A 19,916-nucleotide genomic window follows, 5' to 3' on the forward strand; every position below is an offset into this window, starting at 1 on the left:
ACAGCAATGAATCATGGATCCACTGAAGCATTAAAGTCAACTGAACAAGGCAAGTGAACCTATCTCACACGATACATAAAAGTCTCTAAATTATCAATTTTAGAAAACTACTTTCTGTTACTAAAACACATATCAGAGAATAACTTATAGCATTATCTGTGGCTCCCTAAGTTATGATTCCAAACCTATCCATCTTATTACAAATTAAATGGAACAGAAATGACCCGGCTCTCCCATTCTCCTTCTCTGGAAAACAAAAGTATCAGGCAGGGGAAGAATTGAGAATAACAACATGTCAATTCATACCATATAATTTAGAAGGATGTAGAATTCAGCCCAGTATGACATTGGGGATAGCAGCAAGCATCTAAATGTGTTTCTCAAAGAGAATGTAGTAACCAACTGATTAAACAAGGGTTTACCAGTATTAACCACAGACATTATCTTGTCTTAACGTTTTGCAAGTAATAGAGGCTTTGCGTGAAGAAACATGTCTCTCCCATTCCCTTCACTACCCATGTCTTCCCTAAACCTTAGCAAATCTATTTCAGCAAGTAATCCATAAAACCAGTGGCTCAAAGGGAAGTAAAAACCAGATTCAATGAATTAATTTACAAATAAGTGGAGGAAAAGAAATCTTAAAGGAAAATTCTCTCCCCTTAACAGAATCCATGGGTCAATTCAACAGTGACTGGTAAAATACAATCAAGAGGGCTTCAACTTTGACATTGTCACTAATCCCATTTGAACGTGTTACAGAAGATAGGGTTCTTCCTCAGGAGAGTGCAGTCAAATTGCTAGCCAATGCTGGAGCTGAAAAATAAAAGATTCATTAAAAAAAAAGTCACTTTTTCCCAAGGTCTTACAGCTAGTAAATTTTGGGGGCAGAGTTTGCATACAGGCCTTCCTGACTTTAAGTCCAGAATTTTACCCAATACATAATGTTACTTCTCTAAGAGTCTGTTGTTTTTTTAAGAAATTTTAGATTCTCACTACCTTCCCTCTATTGCCCAAACCATCTGGCATTTTAAACAGTTCCCCCACTCCCTCCATACTGTGAGCAGGATAAAAAAGAAAAGAAAAGCTATGAGAAGTAGAGCTAAGTTTTGTTCTACTTTTAATAAGGAGTAATCTTTCCCATATATGCCACTCTGAGCAAGTTTTACCCTATTTCCATTCCTTATACCCACTTTATATTCCACTGTATTTTTTACCCTTCTTTATCCTTCTTCACCAACTCTCCACATTGACCTTCTGACTATTTCTATACTTCCTATTATTTCACTTCTCCACATGATCCCCAACAATCAACCATTCAAAATATGTGGAAGAATGGGAGAACAAAAGAAAGGAGATAAAAACAAGGGCAGTTCAGGAAGCAGGGAGAACCATGTAATAGAAAGGACACTGGATTTGAAATCAAAAGGTCTAAATTAGCATCCACGTTCAAGGCACTGTGCTAGATTCTAAATTCCAGCTGTGTGATTTTGGGCAAGTCATTTCCCCTTTCTGGATCTCATTCTCCTTATCTACAAAATGAGAATTTTGGTCATGAATATTTCTAAAGCTCCCCTACAACTTTGATGTTCTATAATCTTTATGGAACATAGTTTTGGTCACCAAATTCCAGTCGCAATAACTTTATACTTCTCTTGAAACCCTACCTCAACACGGATTATAATTCTTGGAAATTTGTGAGAACTCCCCAGATTGTTGACTTTTACTCCATATTTTCCTAGGTGGTTCTGTTTCTGCCCTATTACCATGGTGACAGGGGCCCCAGTTCTGAAACCTACTCTGGATATGTGCTTCTTGGGGAAGTTCTGGGACAGGTACAAACCTTGAACTGCCTGACATTCCTTTGTGCCACAAGGTGGTGCTCATTTTCCGGAGTAATGCAGTAAGCCAGTCTCTAAGAATTAAGCAGAAAGAGACAAGAGAAAGTCAGTGCTTCCCAAATATGCCAGCTGCCGCTCAAAGTGGGACTGATCTAGTATGTGACTGAAGGAGGTTACCTCCAAAGAAATCACCTTTCTAATATTTCTTCAATTTTCTTCGTATGATATGAAACACAAAGTAAACTATCTTATCAACGCCTATTTATCCAATGGGAATGGAGGTTAACCCCACTTTAAATGAGTTTAGCATATGGAAATCTGGATTTATCTTTAAGAAATTAGATGAGTATTTCATGAGCACATATGATGTGTAGGCATTGTGGGGAATGCCAGAAAATAATAAGGCTTTGTAGCCTCTGTACTCAGAGATTTTAAGCTCCTTCAGAAATTCATGGTATGTTGTTGTGGAAAGAACATTAGAGTCAGAGGTTCTGAGTTCAAGTTCCAGCTACTTTCCATATTTTGTGTGTCATATTCCTCACTCTAGGTCTCAGTTTCCTCTACTTTAAAAATGATGGGGTTGGATTACACAGCTCCAAGCAATCAATCTTTATTCATTGAGTATATATTAAGTATCATGTGAGAGGAACCGTGCTCAACACTGAAGATACAAAGACAGAACTGAAGTAGTTCCTAAAGTCGAGGAGAACATATTATATGAGGGGAGGGGGAGAAACAAGTAGATAGTGATGTATATATAAATAGTTGTGCAAAATTAATTCTGTAGTTATTGAGAGGGAGGATATTAGTATCTGAGGGCCAGGGAACAGTCAGGAAAGGCTCTGCAGTATTTGAGCTGACTATAGAAGAAAATCATGGATTCTATGAAAGAGAAGGGAGGAAGGGTTGTTTTCTCTAAGTTCTCATCTAGCTCAAAATCACAAAATAAATCTATTGATACCCCACAGTTCCAGCATACTACCTTACATACAGCAAGCCATTAATAAATGTTTGTCCAATTTACTACAGTCTAGTTGGGTCAAAAAGTTCTACCCATGCGAAACAAAGTCTGGTAGACAGAGAATGATGTAAGATAGACATAGTGGTGTTGGTTATTAGTGATAAAATGAGTAGATTACTGAGGAAACCATAGATGACCTTTTGGGTGCTCTGAAAAGAATTGTATCCTAGCAGTAATAAGAAATACTTATCAAGTGTTGACTATCAGCAAGCACTATGCTACATGATGGAAATGATGCAGATACAAAATGACAAGCTGTCCCTTGCCCTTAAGGAATTGACATCCTCACCCATAATAGCTTTTATCATCCAAACTTGCTTTCCAGTGGCCAAGAGAGGAGAAAATTAGCAATGACTCAAAAATTTGACAAGACCTGGGTTTGAGTCCCAGTTTTGCTACTTAATAGTTTTATAACCCTGGTCAAATCCTTTAACCACTTTACACCAAAATTTCTTAATTTGTGAAATAAAAGGATGATGGGAAATATAACTGATTTTTAAAGTTTCTTATAGCTTTGTCTATGAGAGTAGTCCCTGATCTGACATTAGATTCCTATGGGATGTTGATAAAGTTTTGTCCTTTTCTGAAGCTGTTTCTTTATCTATCAAACTTGAAGGTTGGATTAATGATCCATAAGGTCCCTTTCATAACTGGTGTTCTGAAACCCTAAACCCTAATCACTAATTCATTTTTCTGGGTACTGAATGGCCAAAATGTTTGCCCTTATTCCCTCAACTCTGTGTTTGTAATCAGTTCTTGATTCTGTCCTACCTAGAGTACTCACCTCTCTTAAGGAACCCCTCAAGCTCAGGAATTTGTAGATAATGTAGGCAGGCACTAATACCATGGAGGAGAGGGCAATGCCCCAGCCCACACAGTTGGCCCACAAAGGGAAGACATAATCATCATAGGTGAGGGGCTTGAAGTTGATGATGCTGACAACCACCACGAACTAAGGAGGGAAGAAGAGAATTTGATTTAACAAATGCCAAGTATTTAGTGTGTACCAAACACCATAGTAAATACTTGAGATACAAATATATAAGGAGTACACAGTCCCTGCCCTCAGAAAAGAGGAAGAGCAGAAGATACAGAATTAAGACTAGTACCTAGAATGTACATAGTATGTTCTCAATAAATGTTTTGGGGGGAAGAAGACAGAGAAAGTAAGAAGAAGAGGAAGAGGAGAAAAGTATACAATGGAAATAAGGAAAAAGAAGAGAGGAAAGTATGACAATGAGGGGAAAAATAACAAAGAGAAAGGAGAGAGGATGGAGTAGGTGGAAGGTGAGAGAAAAAGAGAACTGGCAGGAGAATATGAGTAAAAAGCAACATTGGATGGGTAAGTGTGATCATATGACAGTACCTCTGGAAAAAAATGGGGACTTTAGTGGATTGTAGCTTAATACAAGTAAGTGGTACAATATAATGTCCTCTGAAAAAAACCTACTGTGATCAGACTGCCTAGGGAAGAACAGAACAGAAAGGTAAAAAACCCAATGTATTCTGCATTGGAAAGGCTACATCTAGAATACTGCTTATAGTCTCAGTGCCATATTTTAGCAATGACATTAATAACTTAAAGAAAATCCAGAGGAGGAAGGATGGGGAAGGGAATATAAAAATTCAATACAAGGATCAGTTGAAGGAATTGGAATGTTTAGTCTAGAAAAAGAGAAAACAAAAGGGGAACATGATAATTTAAGTATCTAAAATGTGATCAAATGAAAGAAATATTAGACTTGCTCTGCTTGGTACCTGAAGGCAAAGCCAGGATCAATAAATGGAAGTTATGGAGAGATAAGTTTAAGTTCAATTCAAGGACAAAGTTACTAATAATCAGAATTGTTCACAGTGCAATCAGTTGCTTTAAGAAGTTGGGGGGGGGCAGCTGGGTGGCTCAGTGGATTGAGAGCCAGGCCTAGAGACAGGAGGTCCTAAGCTCAAATCTGGCCTCAGACACTTCTTAGCTGTGTAACCCTGGGCAAGTCACTTAACTCCCATTGCCTAGCCCTTAACACTCTTCTGCCTTGGAACCAATGTTGGCTCCAAGACGGAAGGTAAGGGCTTAAAAAAAGAAGAATTTGTGGGTCCTCTTTAACTAGAGATCTTCAAGCAAAACCCAGATGGTCCCTTTCAGCTCTAAGAGTCTATGACTATGGAGGAAGTGGAAAAAATGAAGAGAAGGAAAGAAGAGAAAGAGAATGAGAATTGAACTAATAAGAATGAGATAAAAGTTCAGAGCAGGAGTGCAAGTCACTAAAAATCAGGTCCAGGTCGGACAAGGTTTGTCAGTCAAAGAGTCAGTCAACAAGTGTTTGTGTAGGTATAGAAAGGGGGAAAACATGTTCCATCCTCTCAAATACTGCACATTCAACAACATGTAAGTAAATAAATACCTATACATATGTGGAAATAGATGGAGATCTCAGAGAGGCATTGGGGGACTGGAAAAGCCCTACACAAGATGAGATCTGAACTGAATTTTGAAGGAAACCATTGAAGCAAAGAGATTGAGAGGAGGAAGGAGAGAATCCCCAGGTATGATGAATAGACAGTATAAAGGCATTTAAATAAAAGATAAGGTGTCATGTGTGTGCAACAGATAGGCCAGTGTAGCTGGATTATGGAATATATGATGGGGAATAAGGCATAAGAATACTGGGAAGGTAGGAAGGAGTCGTGCTATAAAGAACCTTAAATGCCAAAAGGAAGACATTAGTTTACAGGGAACTACCAATGTTGATGAAACGGTGGATCTGAAGTAACAAAGACTCAAGTTCAAATCTGATCCCAGACACTTATTAGCTATGTGACTTTAGGAAAGTCATTTAACCTTGTTGGTCTCATTTTTCTCATCCATCAAATGATCTAGAGAAGGAAATGGCAAACTATTACAGTATCTTTGCCAGGAAAATCCCAAATGATGTCATGAAGAGTCAGATATGACTGAAATGACTGAATAACAAATGGTCAGTTTTAGAAAAATCACTTTGTCTGCTAAGTGGAGAATGGACCACTGGAGTGAAAGGGGAGTTTACACAAGGAGACCAATTAGAAGACTATTACAATAGCCCAGGAAAAAGGTGATGAGAATCTGAACTAGGTTATATATGGGAGAGTTGAGAGAAAAAGAAACTTATACAATATATGTTCTGAATAAAGAAGTGACATTTGACAACATACTACATATGTGGAGTGAGTCTGAGTAAGCTGAGGAGGATGATTATTGTGGTTGTGAGCTAATGACATGGAAGATGATAATAGGAAATCTGAAGAGGGGTGGGATAGCCAGACAGTTGGTGGGGAAAGATAATAGGTTCTTTGAACATTTTGAGTTTCCGATATCTAGGACATCCAATTTGAATTGATTTGGCAGTTAGGAAAATAGTATCTCAGGAAAGAGACAAGGACTGAACATATCTATCTGAAAACCTTCTTAATAGAAGTGATAGTTGAATCTATGGAAGATGACAAAAAGAAATGGCTTTAAATTAAGTACACTATCCTTATCCCCAAAGTGTTTCACATCCCTTACAGCCCGGGAGACATAATTCCATGTCCCCATGTCCTTCTTTCAACAATCCAAACTACTCACCAATAGGAAGGCCGGGCTCACAAATTTCCAGCAGAGCCTCCAGTAAAGTCCGGGTTTGAACCCCATCATCTGCTGAATATCATTGCTGAATCTGTCCACACCTGAGGAACACACACACACACACATACACACACAAACACACACACACAAATATATATATATATATATATATATATATATATANATTCTGTCCTACCTAGAGTACTCACCTCTCTTAAGGAACCCCTCAAGCTCAGGAATTTGTAGATAATGTAGGCAGGCACTAATACCATGGAGGAGAGGGCAATGCCCCAGCCCACACAGTTGGCCCACAAAGGGAAGACATAATCATCATAGGTGAGGGGCTTGAAGTTGATGATGCTGACAACCACCACGAACTAAGGAGGGAAGAAGAGAATTTGATTTAACAAATGCCAAGTATTTAGTGTGTACCAAACACCATAGTAAATACTTGAGATACAAATATATAAGGAGTACACAGTCCCTGCCCTCAGAAAAGAGGAAGAGCAGAAGATACAGAATTAAGACTAGTACCTAGAATGTACATAGTATGTTCTCAATAAATGTTTTGGGGGGAAGAAGACAGAGAAAGTAAGAAGAAGAGGAAGAGGAGAAAAGTATACAATGGAAATAAGGAAAAAGAAGAGAGGAAAGTATGACAATGAGGGGAAAAATAACAAAGAGAAAGGAGAGAGGATGGAGTAGGTGGAAGGTGAGAGAAAAAGAGAACTGGCAGGAGAATATGAGTAAAAAGCAACATTGGATGGGTAAGTGTGATCATATGACAGTACCTCTGGAAAAAAATGGGGACTTTAGTGGATTGTAGCTTAATACAAGTAAGTGGTACAATATAATGTCCTCTGAAAAAAACCTACTGTGATCAGACTGCCTAGGGAAGAACAGAACAGAAAGGTAAAAAACCCAATGTATTCTGCATTGGAAAGGCTACATCTAGAATACTGCTTATAGTCTCAGTGCCATATTTTAGCAATGACATTAATAACTTAAAGAAAATCCAGAGGAGGAAGGATGGGGAAGGGAATATAAAAATTCAATACAAGGATCAGTTGAAGGAATTGGAATGTTTAGTCTAGAAAAAGAGAAAACAAAAGGGGAACATGATAATTTAAGTATCTAAAATGTGATCAAATGAAAGAAATATTAGACTTGCTCTGCTTGGTACCTGAAGGCAAAGCCAGGATCAATAAATGGAAGTTATGGAGAGATAAGTTTAAGTTCAATTCAAGGACAAAGTTACTAATAATCAGAATTGTTCACAGTGCAATCAGTTGCTTTAAGAAGTTGGGGGGGGGCAGCTGGGTGGCTCAGTGGATTGAGAGCCAGGCCTAGAGACAGGAGGTCCTAAGCTCAAATCTGGCCTCAGACACTTCTTAGCTGTGTAACCCTGGGCAAGTCACTTAACTCCCATTGCCTAGCCCTTAACACTCTTCTGCCTTGGAACCAATGTTGGCTCCAAGACGGAAGGTAAGGGCTTAAAAAAAGAAGAATTTGTGGGTCCTCTTTAACTAGAGATCTTCAAGCAAAACCCAGATGGTCCCTTTCAGCTCTAAGAGTCTATGACTATGGAGGAAGTGGAAAAAATGAAGAGAAGGAAAGAAGAGAAAGAGAATGAGAATTGAACTAATAAGAATGAGATAAAAGTTCAGAGCAGGAGTGCAAGTCACTAAAAATCAGGTCCAGGTCGGACAAGGTTTGTCAGTCAAAGAGTCAGTCAACAAGTGTTTGTGTAGGTATAGAAAGGGGGAAAACATGTTCCATCCTCTCAAATACTGCACATTCAACAACATGTAAGTAAATAAATACCTATACATATGTGGAAATAGATGGAGATCTCAGAGAGGCATTGGGGGACTGGAAAAGCCCTACACAAGATGAGATCTGAACTGAATTTTGAAGGAAACCATTGAAGCAAAGAGATTGAGAGGAGGAAGGAGAGAATCCCCAGGTATGATGAATAGACAGTATAAAGGCATTTAAATAAAAGATAAGGTGTCATGTGTGTGCAACAGATAGGCCAGTGTAGCTGGATTATGGAATATATGATGGGGAATAAGGCATAAGAATACTGGGAAGGTAGGAAGGAGTCGTGCTATAAAGAACCTTAAATGCCAAAAGGAAGACATTAGTTTACAGGGAACTACCAATGTTGATGAAACGGTGGATCTGAAGTAACAAAGACTCAAGTTCAAATCTGATCCCAGACACTTATTAGCTATGTGACTTTAGGAAAGTCATTTAACCTTGTTGGTCTCATTTTTCTCATCCATCAAATGATCTAGAGAAGGAAATGGCAAACTATTACAGTATCTTTGCCAGGAAAATCCCAAATGATGTCATGAAGAGTCAGATATGACTGAAATGACTGAATAACAAATGGTCAGTTTTAGAAAAATCACTTTGTCTGCTAAGTGGAGAATGGACCACTGGAGTGAAAGGGGAGTTTACACAAGGAGACCAATTAGAAGACTATTACAATAGCCCAGGAAAAAGGTGATGAGAATCTGAACTAGGTTATATATGGGAGAGTTGAGAGAAAAAGAAACTTATACAATATATGTTCTGAATAAAGAAGTGACATTTGACAACATACTACATATGTGGAGTGAGTCTGAGTAAGCTGAGGAGGATGATTATTGTGGTTGTGAGCTAATGACATGGAAGATGATAATAGGAAATCTGAAGAGGGGTGGGATAGCCAGACAGTTGGTGGGGAAAGATAATAGGTTCTTTGAACATTTTGAGTTTCCGATATCTAGGACATCCAATTTGAATTGATTTGGCAGTTAGGAAAATAGTATCTCAGGAAAGAGACAAGGACTGAACATATCTATCTGAAAACCTTCTTAATAGAAGTGATAGTTGAATCTATGGAAGATGACAAAAAGAAATGGCTTTAAATTAAGTACACTATCCTTATCCCCAAAGTGTTTCACATCCCTTACAGCCCGGGAGACATAATTCCATGTCCCCATGTCCTTCTTTCAACAATCCAAACTACTCACCAATAGGAAGGCCGGGCTCACAAATTTCCAGCAGAGCCTCCAGTAAAGTCCGGGTTTGAACCCCATCATCTGCTGAATATCATTGCTGAATCTGTCCACACCTGAGGAACACACACACACACACATACACACACAAACACACACACACAAATATATATATATATATATATATACATTAGACAAGCACAAAACATTTATCCAAGATAAATCACAAACAGGAATAGATGCCCAAATACCACCTAAAACAGAATAGCTACTCTTTAGAGTAATTAATAATACCTCATAAAGTCAAATCCAATGCTGACCTACCCTGTGGTAAATGAGCAAGAAAGCAGTTTTGTTTCTTAAAAGGTATCTGGTATTTTTTTTCCTACAGACAGCATCTCCTCTTGATTATTGATGGAATAGAGATAATTTAGAATAATAAATAATCCAATAAACAAGGCATTGTGTTAACACTTGAATCATATGATCAACTTCCTTTTCCTAAAAATTATTAATCTTAAGATTTATGCTTTGGGAAAGAGGAAAGTTCCAGATATGAAGTCGAATGTTCAAATCCTGGTACATTTACTTACTACATTGCAACTTTGGGCCAGTCACTAAAGCCCAGTGGCCTCTGTTTCCTATTCTATAAAATAAGGGGATTGGACTAACTGTCCTGTGAATACAGTCCTAGATCTTTGCTCCTATAAGATGCTCCTACATACATGCCAGCTTGTGTCAAAAACTAGTTGTCCAGGAGTATGAAGCAAGCTTATGTTAAAGATTTTCAAGATTGATCCATTAAATGGATAATCTGGAGCTATCTTTGTAGATTAAGAGGAGAACACAATTACAATTCACCACTTCTGCAACAAACCTACATACCAGACCAGTGTGGAGGTTACAGTCTCTCTAAGACCTCAGAGGATCGAGAACACTTACCATAGAACCATGAAACACCAATGGCTTCCATTAAAACAGCAAACAAGATGGAAGTTCCAGCAGCAAATGTATCCAGTAATGTCAGCACATATATTCCACCCTGAAGCACAGAGTAAACCCCCCCAAAAAATTCATATTCACTTAAATTCAACAAAAATTACTTGTTTCCTACTATGTGAAGAAGAGCCTGGTGTTCCAAGATTTTTAAAAAATGACACAGTCCTAGATCTCAAGGAACTTAGGTTCTCTTGGGGTAAGCTGGAGTGGGATAAGTACTATAACAGATACCCAAATGTAAAATGATTTCTCCCCTGAAGATAGTTAATATATAATGAGGGAGAATATGATGTGGAAACACATTAATATAGGACAATATTGTCTATGGTGGAATTGTAGGGAAGATCTATGCCATGTACTCTAAGAAAAAATTTGAGGAGAAACCATCTTTAAATGGGGAGATCAAGAAAGGCTCCATGGAGAGGATATTTCCTGAGTAGAACCTTTAAGGATGAAAAAGTCTTAAAGACAGAGAAAATGGAGGCTTGGGGGATAGCCTTTAAGAATTAATGGAGGGAGAGATAGCATAGCAACTTTGGGGGGCATCAGTGGTCCATTTGAGCTGAAATTTGGGGTATATGAGCAGGAAGAAGATAAAATACACCTAGAAAAGTAGGTGGGGACCAGATTGCAAAAATCCTTAAATTCCAGGTTAAGGGATTTGTATTTTATCTTCAAAGCAATAGGAAATCACTGATTATTATTGAGCAAATATATAACATAACCTATTTTGGCAGAAATGTGGAAAATGAATCAATGAGGAGAGGGGATGTAAGAGCAGTTAAAGAGTCTATTATAATAGTTCAAGTGAAAAGTGATGAGGGCTTAATCAAAGAAGGTGACTTTGTAAGTACACAGAAGAGAATGGTGCTAATGGTATTTGTAGAGTTAATGGGACTTGGCAACTGACTAGATAAGGGAGGAGGGCAGTTGTTGGAGAAAGGAAAGAATTTTGGATAATTGCAAGAATGGAAATAATTGGGGAGCTGGGGAGCTCAGTGGATTGAGAGTCAGGCCTAGAGACGGGAGGTCCTAGGTTCAAATCTGACCTCAGACACTTCCCAGATGTGTGACCCTGGGCAAGTCATTTGACCCCCATTGCTCACCCTTACCACTCTTCCACCTAGGAACCAATACACAGAAGTTAAGGGTTTAAACAATTTAAAAAAAAAGAATGGAAATAATGCCTGATATCTAAGTGGAAAGGATCTGAGTGGTAACTCTTTCTCAAAGTTGCTTTAGCTCACCAAGAAGGTCTTATTTTCTAGACTCCTCCATGAAATACTCCATAAGTAGTATATTTCCTTCTTTGTGTATTTTTCCCTGCCCCCTAAAACATGTTTCTGACAAAGTGATCATCTCAAAAAGTCACACTGTGACAGCTAGGTGTCTGAGTGCATAGAGAGCCAGTCCTGGAGACAAGAGGTCCTAGGGCAAATCATTTAACCCCAATAGCCTAGCCCTTATTGTTCTTCTGCCTTGGAACCAATAGTTAGTATCCATTCTAAGAGAAAAAGCAAGGTTGTCTGTTTTTGTTTTCGTTTTTGTTTTTTAAAGATCATAGAAATACTGATATCTCAGCTTTATGCATACACATGTGTATATATGAATATGTATACATATATATTATCTATATGTCCTAAAGCAAGTCATTTAATTTCTCTGGACCTCAGTTTCTCATCTGTAAAATAAGAAGGTTGGACTAAATGGACCCTAAATTCCCTCTAGTTTTAGTCTATGATCCTATGACTGCTTTATGTTTTACAAACTATTTTCAAATGCATTATAACAGCTGATCCTCACAACAATGTTTCAAGGCAAGGAATTATGATTTTTATTTGGCAAATGAAGAAACTAAGGTCAAGACTAGAGAAATCACTTGCCCAATGTCATAGAGCTAGAATGGTCGAGCTGGGTCTTGAATTAAGGACTCAAAACTAAGATTAGGCTTTTTTTCCCCCTACCCAGCTAATAGGTTTAACCAGAAACAGTGGTTGACAAAAACGTGATTTCAGAAACTCCTCCCATTGACACCTTCCCCAGTCAACAACTTACCTTAGTGATACAAAACAGAGCCATCAGGAAGGTGCCAAAGGTGACAGCAAATGTGAAAAGTTTCCTGTGACGCTTAAGGATCTGGAAATCATCTGCAAGGCCAGTGATGACAGCCTCCATGCCTCCCATCTAGAAAGAACCATAACAAGCACAGAATCCTTTGTTGTGAAAAAAGAGACCATGGTTGCCCAACAGCAGGATGAAAGATATCATGAAGGAGCCAGCAAATGGGTAGAGAGGGGAAGGGGCAGCTCTCTCAGGAAACAGCCAATACCAAGAAACATACCATCTGGGGACCTGTATCAGTTCTCTGAGAAAAATGTCCAAGCCTCACTAGATGGGTATGTGAGACACGTCTTCATTCATGGACAGGCCTCTAATAACTTTTCTTACAAATCCTTCCTTCCCCTCCCCATCCTTGAATCACTCTTCCATTCTGCTCCTATCTAAATCACTAGAGCTACCGTGTATATGCATGAACTTGTGTAATGAAGTTGTTCCTCAAGTGCTGCCTCCTCAGGACTCTGCCCTCTACTAAAGACTTGATAATCATATAATACGTACTAATTACTTAACATGTCATACTTTGCATTTCTATGAAGTCACTTTTTTACATTTTAAAAGAGGTCTTTGGGAGGCCATACTTTAAACTAAAGCAGTAATTTTAACAGCCATCATTCTAGGAACCATGGAAAGTCAGTAAAGGGAGCATATCTGGTCAGGAAAGGAAAAGCTTTGGCTGCCCTTCAAAGCATATCATGTGGAAGACAGGAACATGTTACCCCAAGGCAGGATAAAGAGATGGGAAGTATAAATGGCCCCTTTTTGTATAAGATCCATACATAAAAGTGATGCCAACCAAACACGATGGCCTATATTCAAGAGGTGTCTCCTCATACAAGCACTTTTGGTAACTATGGATATGTTGTATTTTGAATTCCCTGTTAGACAATCTGGTATAATTGAAAACATACTAGAAAAGGAAGGAGCCAGGGGATTTAGCTCTAACCCTTCCTTCTCTGTTATTAACTTTCCATGTGACTAAGGTCAAATCATTCAATCTCTCTGATTCTATTGAATAGTAAAGATAACTCCCTCCTGGTTTGTCATCCTAACTGTCTCCCTCCCAGCTGCCAGAGTTACTGTAAAATTTGAATGAGATTTTGCCAATAAAAGTGCTTGATTGACTCTAAAGTTCTCTGCACATGCAAAGGGAAAGGGAGTGTTATATAAAGCTGTTCCACAATCTATTATATGATATTTTCAAAGTTCTTCATAGCTGATTTCCCCACCCCACATAATGAGATGGGGAAAATGAGGAAATGAACTGCAATTTATTCATCTTCTCTAGATTCAATTTCCTCCTATATAAATTGAGGGAGTTGTAATAGATGAATTCTAGGGTGCCTTTCAACAATGGCATTCCATGTACAAGGGGTCATTATACCTCTGAATATTCTATTTTTATGGTCTCTTCTAACTGTGTCATTCTGTGTTTTCAGTTCCTTCCATAGTTGACATTCCCTGACCTAAGGTCCCTTTTAATTCTGGCATTCTATGATTCTTACTCTAATGCATTTGTCAGTCTGAATTGCCTAACATTAGCACACATTCCCTCCTCAATTACCAAGGTCCTGGGCTATGCATGTTGGTCTGACTCCAGTTTGGATGCCTTTATGCCCTGGAATGGAAGGAGCATTCTTGCCCTCACGGGATCATGAAGAAGAGAGTAAATAGAGGGCACATACCGAGCTATCAATACCCAGAGCCAACAGCATGATAAAGAAAACGATGGCCCAAAAAGTGGATCCTGACAAGGTGGAGATGGCTTCTGGATAAAGGATGAAAACCAAACCAGCACCTAAAAGACAGAAATGCAATCCATCCTGTCAGCCTTCATGGCTAATAGCACTGCACACTGGAAACTTCTGAGAGTCAGTACTAGTGGAAGAAGTTCTCTCCTTGACATCAACAACATTTTTGGAGCTTGGATAGCTCTGGCATCAGCTCAAAGTCCTAGCCTGTGTCCTGGGACAGTGAAGACCACTGAATCAGAAGCAGGATGTGGAGGCTCTCCTCTTGACTTTGTTGTATGCTGTATTCTCCATTTCATCCTCCTTTTTCTCCTCCAGTTAATACTCATCCTTCATGACCTAGATCATAGCTCATCCTCTGTAAAGCCTTTTCTAACTATTCCCATTCAATGGATTTCTCCCCTGTGCTTCCATGCAAAAATATATGCCTCACACAGATGAAAATTGACCACAGATATTTCTGCATTGTTCTTTGGATGTTTCCTGTGAGAACATCTCAGCCAATAATCAGTCAACAAGCATGTCTTTGCCCTTGTACCCTTGGTTTAAGGTAAAATTTCAAATATGAAGGATGAAAGTAGCTAAATAAATTGCTAACTCTCAGAGACCTGCTTTTGGGTTGGAAAATGACTTTTTTTTCCTAAACTTTACTTTCCATCTTAGAATCAATACTGTGCATTGGTTCCAAGGCAGCAGAATGGTAAGAGTTGGGCAATGGAAGTTAAGTGACTAGCCCTTGATCACACAGCTAAGAAGTGTTTGAGGCAAGATTCGAACCCAGGACATCGGTCTCTAGGACTGACTCTCAATGTACTAAGCCATCTAGCTACCTCCATTAAAAATGACTTGTTAGAGAGGCTTAAAATTTGACAGCAAAAGATCTAGATTTTAGAAGTTTGAAGATCTGGATTTGAAGCCTAAGGGCTTCAAATTCCCACCCCTTTGAATTCCTAATCTTCAAAGCTCAGCCCAAATGCTACAATTCTCTATGAGCCCTTTCCTGATTATTGTTAGTGCCTCCTGAAACAACTTTGTATACATTTTTCATTTATAATATGTGTAATTGTTTTCCCCAACAGAATACAAATTCCCACTTGCAGGACTGTTGTAGGAACTGTTTTATTTTTACCTATATACCTCTGTTGCATAATATGCAGTAAACACTAAATAAATACTTGCTAAATGAATGAAAATCATTATAACTTCCCTAAAATTGAGTTTTCTCATCTGTAAAATGGGAATTATAATCATAATACTATCTCACAAAACAATTGTGAGGAAATTGCTTTCTAAATGTTAGCATTTTATGAGAATAGCTATTCATTAGACTGTGGAGGTATCTTTACTAGTTTAGAGTTCTGGATGGGGCTGGACATAGAATCGGGAAAGTTTCAAATCATGCTTCTAACACTTAACTGGATATTTCACCTTGGTCAATTCATTCAACTTTTGTCTGTCTCAGGCAACTCCCTCTGATTTATCTACTAAGTTATAGATAGGTTCTGATTGGTTCTAGGAGACAGTATAGCAGAGAAAATGGGGATCTTTTAGCCAAAGGAGTCCTGGGTTTAAATCATGTCTCTGTTACATACTAATAGAAACACCATGGGCAAATCACTTAAGCTCTCAGGGCCTCTGACAACTTTCTAAGATGCTAAATTATAATCAAGGTGCTGATTTGAATCTGTGGACTAAGTTTCTGCACCAGCAATTGTCCATAGCAACTAAATCATAATTACAGATTTCCTTCTCTATGCCTCCCCCATCCCATTTTTTTGCTTGTTTGTTTGTATTTTTACTAAGACTAGAACCAGATTGTAAAGCTTTAGTTTTAGAGTTGCGGTTGAAAAAAGTTTCCCTACCTTCTGTTGCCACATCTTCAATCTTGACCTTGTGTTCATGAGCCATGTAGCCCAATATGGAGAAGATTGCAAACCCAGAGATGAAACTTGTGACACAGTTGATAGTGCTAGTTAGCAGAGCATCCCTGGGGTGAAAGAAAAACAAGCCAGTAAAAACTCATAAGGAATGGAAGGAAAGATGCCATTCACCTTTGGCAATTCTTCTATCACCCACCCCCAAACTTTTAGGAAACTAAAGAAGTTTGCAATGAGGAAGAAAAATCACACAAAATGTATCTGATATGGCTAGCAGTTCCAGAATCGACCACATCCAGTGCCTCCTCAACACATTGAACAGATTCATTTACTTGTTCTCATCTACAGGCTAAAAGATACTTAGAACCTAGGATAAGTGCCTGGCCTAGAAGGAAATATATGAGTGCCCAAGAAAATCTAGAATCTACTTTGGTGTTGAGGTCATTGCATTTCAATTGCTAGTGCCTCCTATTGGCTCTCCTATCTGTCTGGTCTGAGTGTTGGATATCTTTGATAAGGACATTCTGTGAATATTACTCCCTCCAAAGCCCAATTCAGGCAAAATCTTCTCCAAAAAATCTTCCTTGGACTCCCTGACTGGTGCTGGAGTCATAGAATTGGAAGAACTTATAGGTCATCTAGTCCAATTCCTATCTGAGAATCCTTTCTTTGAAAGCCAAAGAGGCTATTGAGCCTTCACTGGAAGGTCTCTAATGATGAAGAATTTATTACTTTCTGAGATATTCTATTTAAAGTAAGTCTAAATGTTAAGAAAGTTGTCCTTACTTAAAGCCCAAATTAACTACCTTGCAGCTTCTACATATTGCTTCTTGTCCTGCCTTCTGGGGCCAAACAAAAGACAGCAGACTCTTTCAACATGGTTGTTCTTCCAATATTTTGAAGCTGTTTTCTTTTTTCCCTCATCATTCTTCTCTAGGCTAAAAATCTCTGATTCCTTCCAAAGTGTTCTTTACATGCCCCAAATGGTCCAGTCTTTTATCATGTTGGTCATCCTCTTCTGTATCAGCTTAAATTTATTCATGTCTTTCTCAAAATACAACCTTGTACAGCCTAAACATTGTACTCCTGATAGCTCTCTTAATGCAGTCCCTCTTTATACCATGAGCTTTTTCTTTTACTTCTACATCAACTTTTAACATATTCTGAGCTCATACACCATTGAAACATTCAGACCTTTTTGCATGGTTGTTGGTTAGTCATGCCTTTTCCATTTTAATTGGGGTAAAGGGGAGAACTTTAAATTTGTCCCAATTAAATTTCATCCGGAGAGTCAGTTTGGTATGTACTGCTTAGAAAGCTATCTAACCATGAAATCATAAAGCCCTGAGTTCAAATTCTGCATATTAGCTATGTAAATGAAAAATAAGTAGTTGGGAATGTGCCTATCTGCATTGGTACAGGCAGTTCCTCACCTTGAGCTCCTTATGCTGAAGAAATCACAAATTAATCCTAATTCAGTTGTTCTGTCCAAACTCAAATTTCCCTCATGCTTCAAGATTCTGTTGTGCACTTGGCATATCTAAGATACTTGTGTTACAACTTTTTGCCTCATTCCCTATCATATCAGAAAACCTTTTCTTCTTTATTTTACTTAAAAAAGTCCTTCTCGGGGCAACTGGGTAGCTCAGTGGAGTGAGAGTCAGGCCTAGAGACAGGAGGTCCTAGGTTCAAACCTGGCCTCAGCCACTTCCCAAGTGACCCTGGGCAAGTCACTTGACCCCCATTGCCCACCCTTACCAATCTTCCACCTATGAGACAATACACCAAAGTACAAGGGTTTAAAAAAAAATAAAAAGGTTTATTATAAAAAAAAAAGTCCTTCTCCTCCTCCTCCCTAACCAAACATATCCTTTTATGTCAAGTGATTTCAACTCCTATATCACAGAGAAGACTGAAGACATCCAACACAAATTCTCTTTTCATTCTTCAAAACTTCTCAGCTTTATTGCCCATTCTCTTGGGTCAGGAAAAAAAGAAAGAAATGTAGCTCTACTTCTCACTAAGGCCAATTTCTCCTTCTATGCCCTTATCCCCATTCCTTTCAACCTCCTCTAAGACCTGGTTCCTTTGGCAGCCCTTCTCTTCTCTTACCCCCCATCAACATCTCCATCTCTATCTGCTTAGAGATAATTAGATGCCCGTAGGCAAAAAGCAAGCAAACAAACAAAAACCCTTCTAATTGACATTCTGTTACCAACACTCTGATACTGCTCCTATCTGCTTTCACTTTTAAGCTTCTAGAGAGGGGGGGAAAAAAGCTTTCACTATCTCCTCAACCCCTTACAATTTGGTTTTTGCCTTTTCCAGGCTACTGAAACTATACTCTCTCCCTCAAATCCATCAGTAATGTCCTACTTATAAAATCTACTGGGGGCAGCTAGGTAGGACGGTGGATAGAGAGCCAGGCCTGGAATAGGGAGGACTGGGGTTCAAATCTATCTTCATATATATTTTAACTGCCTTACCATTCTTAGAATTGATGTTAAGAGACAAGGTAAGGTCATGTAACCATGGAAAAATATTCTAAATTTAAAAAAGGGAAAAAAAGAGAAGGTAAGGGTTAGAAACTTTCTATTGGCCTTATTTTTAGTCCTTATCTTCCTTGATTTTCTCACAGCTTTTGTACATTTATTTTAAGCCCTTACCTTCCATCTTAGAATCAACACTGTGTATTGGTTCCAAGGCAGAAGAGCAATAAAGACTAGGTGATGGGGGTTAAGTGACTTACCCAGGGTCACACAGCTAGGAAGGGTCTGAGACCAGATTTGAACCTAAGACCTCCCATCTTTAGGCCTGGCTCTCAATCCACTGAACAACCCAGCTTCCCCACGATTTTGTACATTCTTGACCAGTGTCAAGAGTCAGACTGGGGACATAGGAGAAAGTGATTTGGCCTTAGAGTCAGAAGAGACCTGGGTTCAAGTCCCATCTTTGTACTTTACTAGCTAGTGTGATGTGGCCAAGTAATCTAACCTCTGAGACTCAATTTCCTCCTTTGCAAAATCATGATAATACTTGTACTACCTACCTCACACTTAATAACAGTTCATTGTTGTTATTATACAATCTGAACTTCTCTTTTTTCTAGCATATGACTTATGATCTCGACTCTGCCTCTACTCACATGAGAAAAAGATTATTAGCAAGGTAGAGTCCTGGATTATTCCTTTCCTTCTGCCTCTCCACCCTGTTTCTCATATGGAAATGTTCTGAATTAAGGATGAATTCAATTGAGGAACACTCATATTACCCATCAACTAATCAAAAAGAAAGAAAGAAAGAAAGAAAGAAAGAAAGAAAGAAAGAAAGAAAGAAAGAAAGAAAGAAAGAAAGAAAGAAAGAAAGAAAGAAAGAAAAACTGCACTGATATTCTAGAATCAGAAGGCAAACTAGAAATTGAAAGAATTAATGATCACCTTCTGAAAAGATCCTAAAAGGATAACTCCCAGGAATATTATAGCCACATTCCAGAATTCCCAGATCAAGGAGAAAATATTGCAAATAACCAAAAAGAAACAATTCAAATATCATAGAGTCATAGTCAAGAAAACACAAACATAGCACCTTTTACATTAAAGGTTTGGAGGACTTGGAATATGATATTCTAGAGAGCAAAGGAATTAGGACTTCAACCAAGAATCAGTTACTCAGCAAAACTGAGCATAATCTTTCAAGGGAATAAATG

The 19,916-nt window shown here is 38.5% G+C and overlaps 1 protein-coding gene across 1 annotated transcript in view; it reads right to left on the minus strand.

Moving 5' to 3' along the window:
* Window positions 1–789: 789 nt before the first annotated feature.
* Window positions 790–19,916, minus strand: part of SLC6A2 (solute carrier family 6 member 2) — a 61,506-nt gene continuing 42,379 nt past the window's right edge. The window contains 9 exon segments of the mRNA XM_044661409.1: window positions 790–813; window positions 1,841–1,912; window positions 6,667–6,834; window positions 9,481–9,581; window positions 10,408–10,507; window positions 12,520–12,648; window positions 14,268–14,380; window positions 16,196–16,320; window positions 16,385–16,398. Of these exon segments, the coding sequence (XP_044517344.1) occupies window positions 790–813; window positions 1,841–1,912; window positions 6,667–6,834; window positions 9,481–9,581; window positions 10,408–10,507; window positions 12,520–12,648; window positions 14,268–14,380; window positions 16,196–16,320; window positions 16,385–16,398 (846 nt within the window).

This window comes from Gracilinanus agilis, chromosome 2 (assembly GCF_016433145.1).
Source record: "Gracilinanus agilis isolate LMUSP501 chromosome 2, AgileGrace, whole genome shotgun sequence".
NCBI classification, from domain to species: Eukaryota; Metazoa; Chordata; class Mammalia; order Didelphimorphia; family Didelphidae; genus Gracilinanus; species Gracilinanus agilis.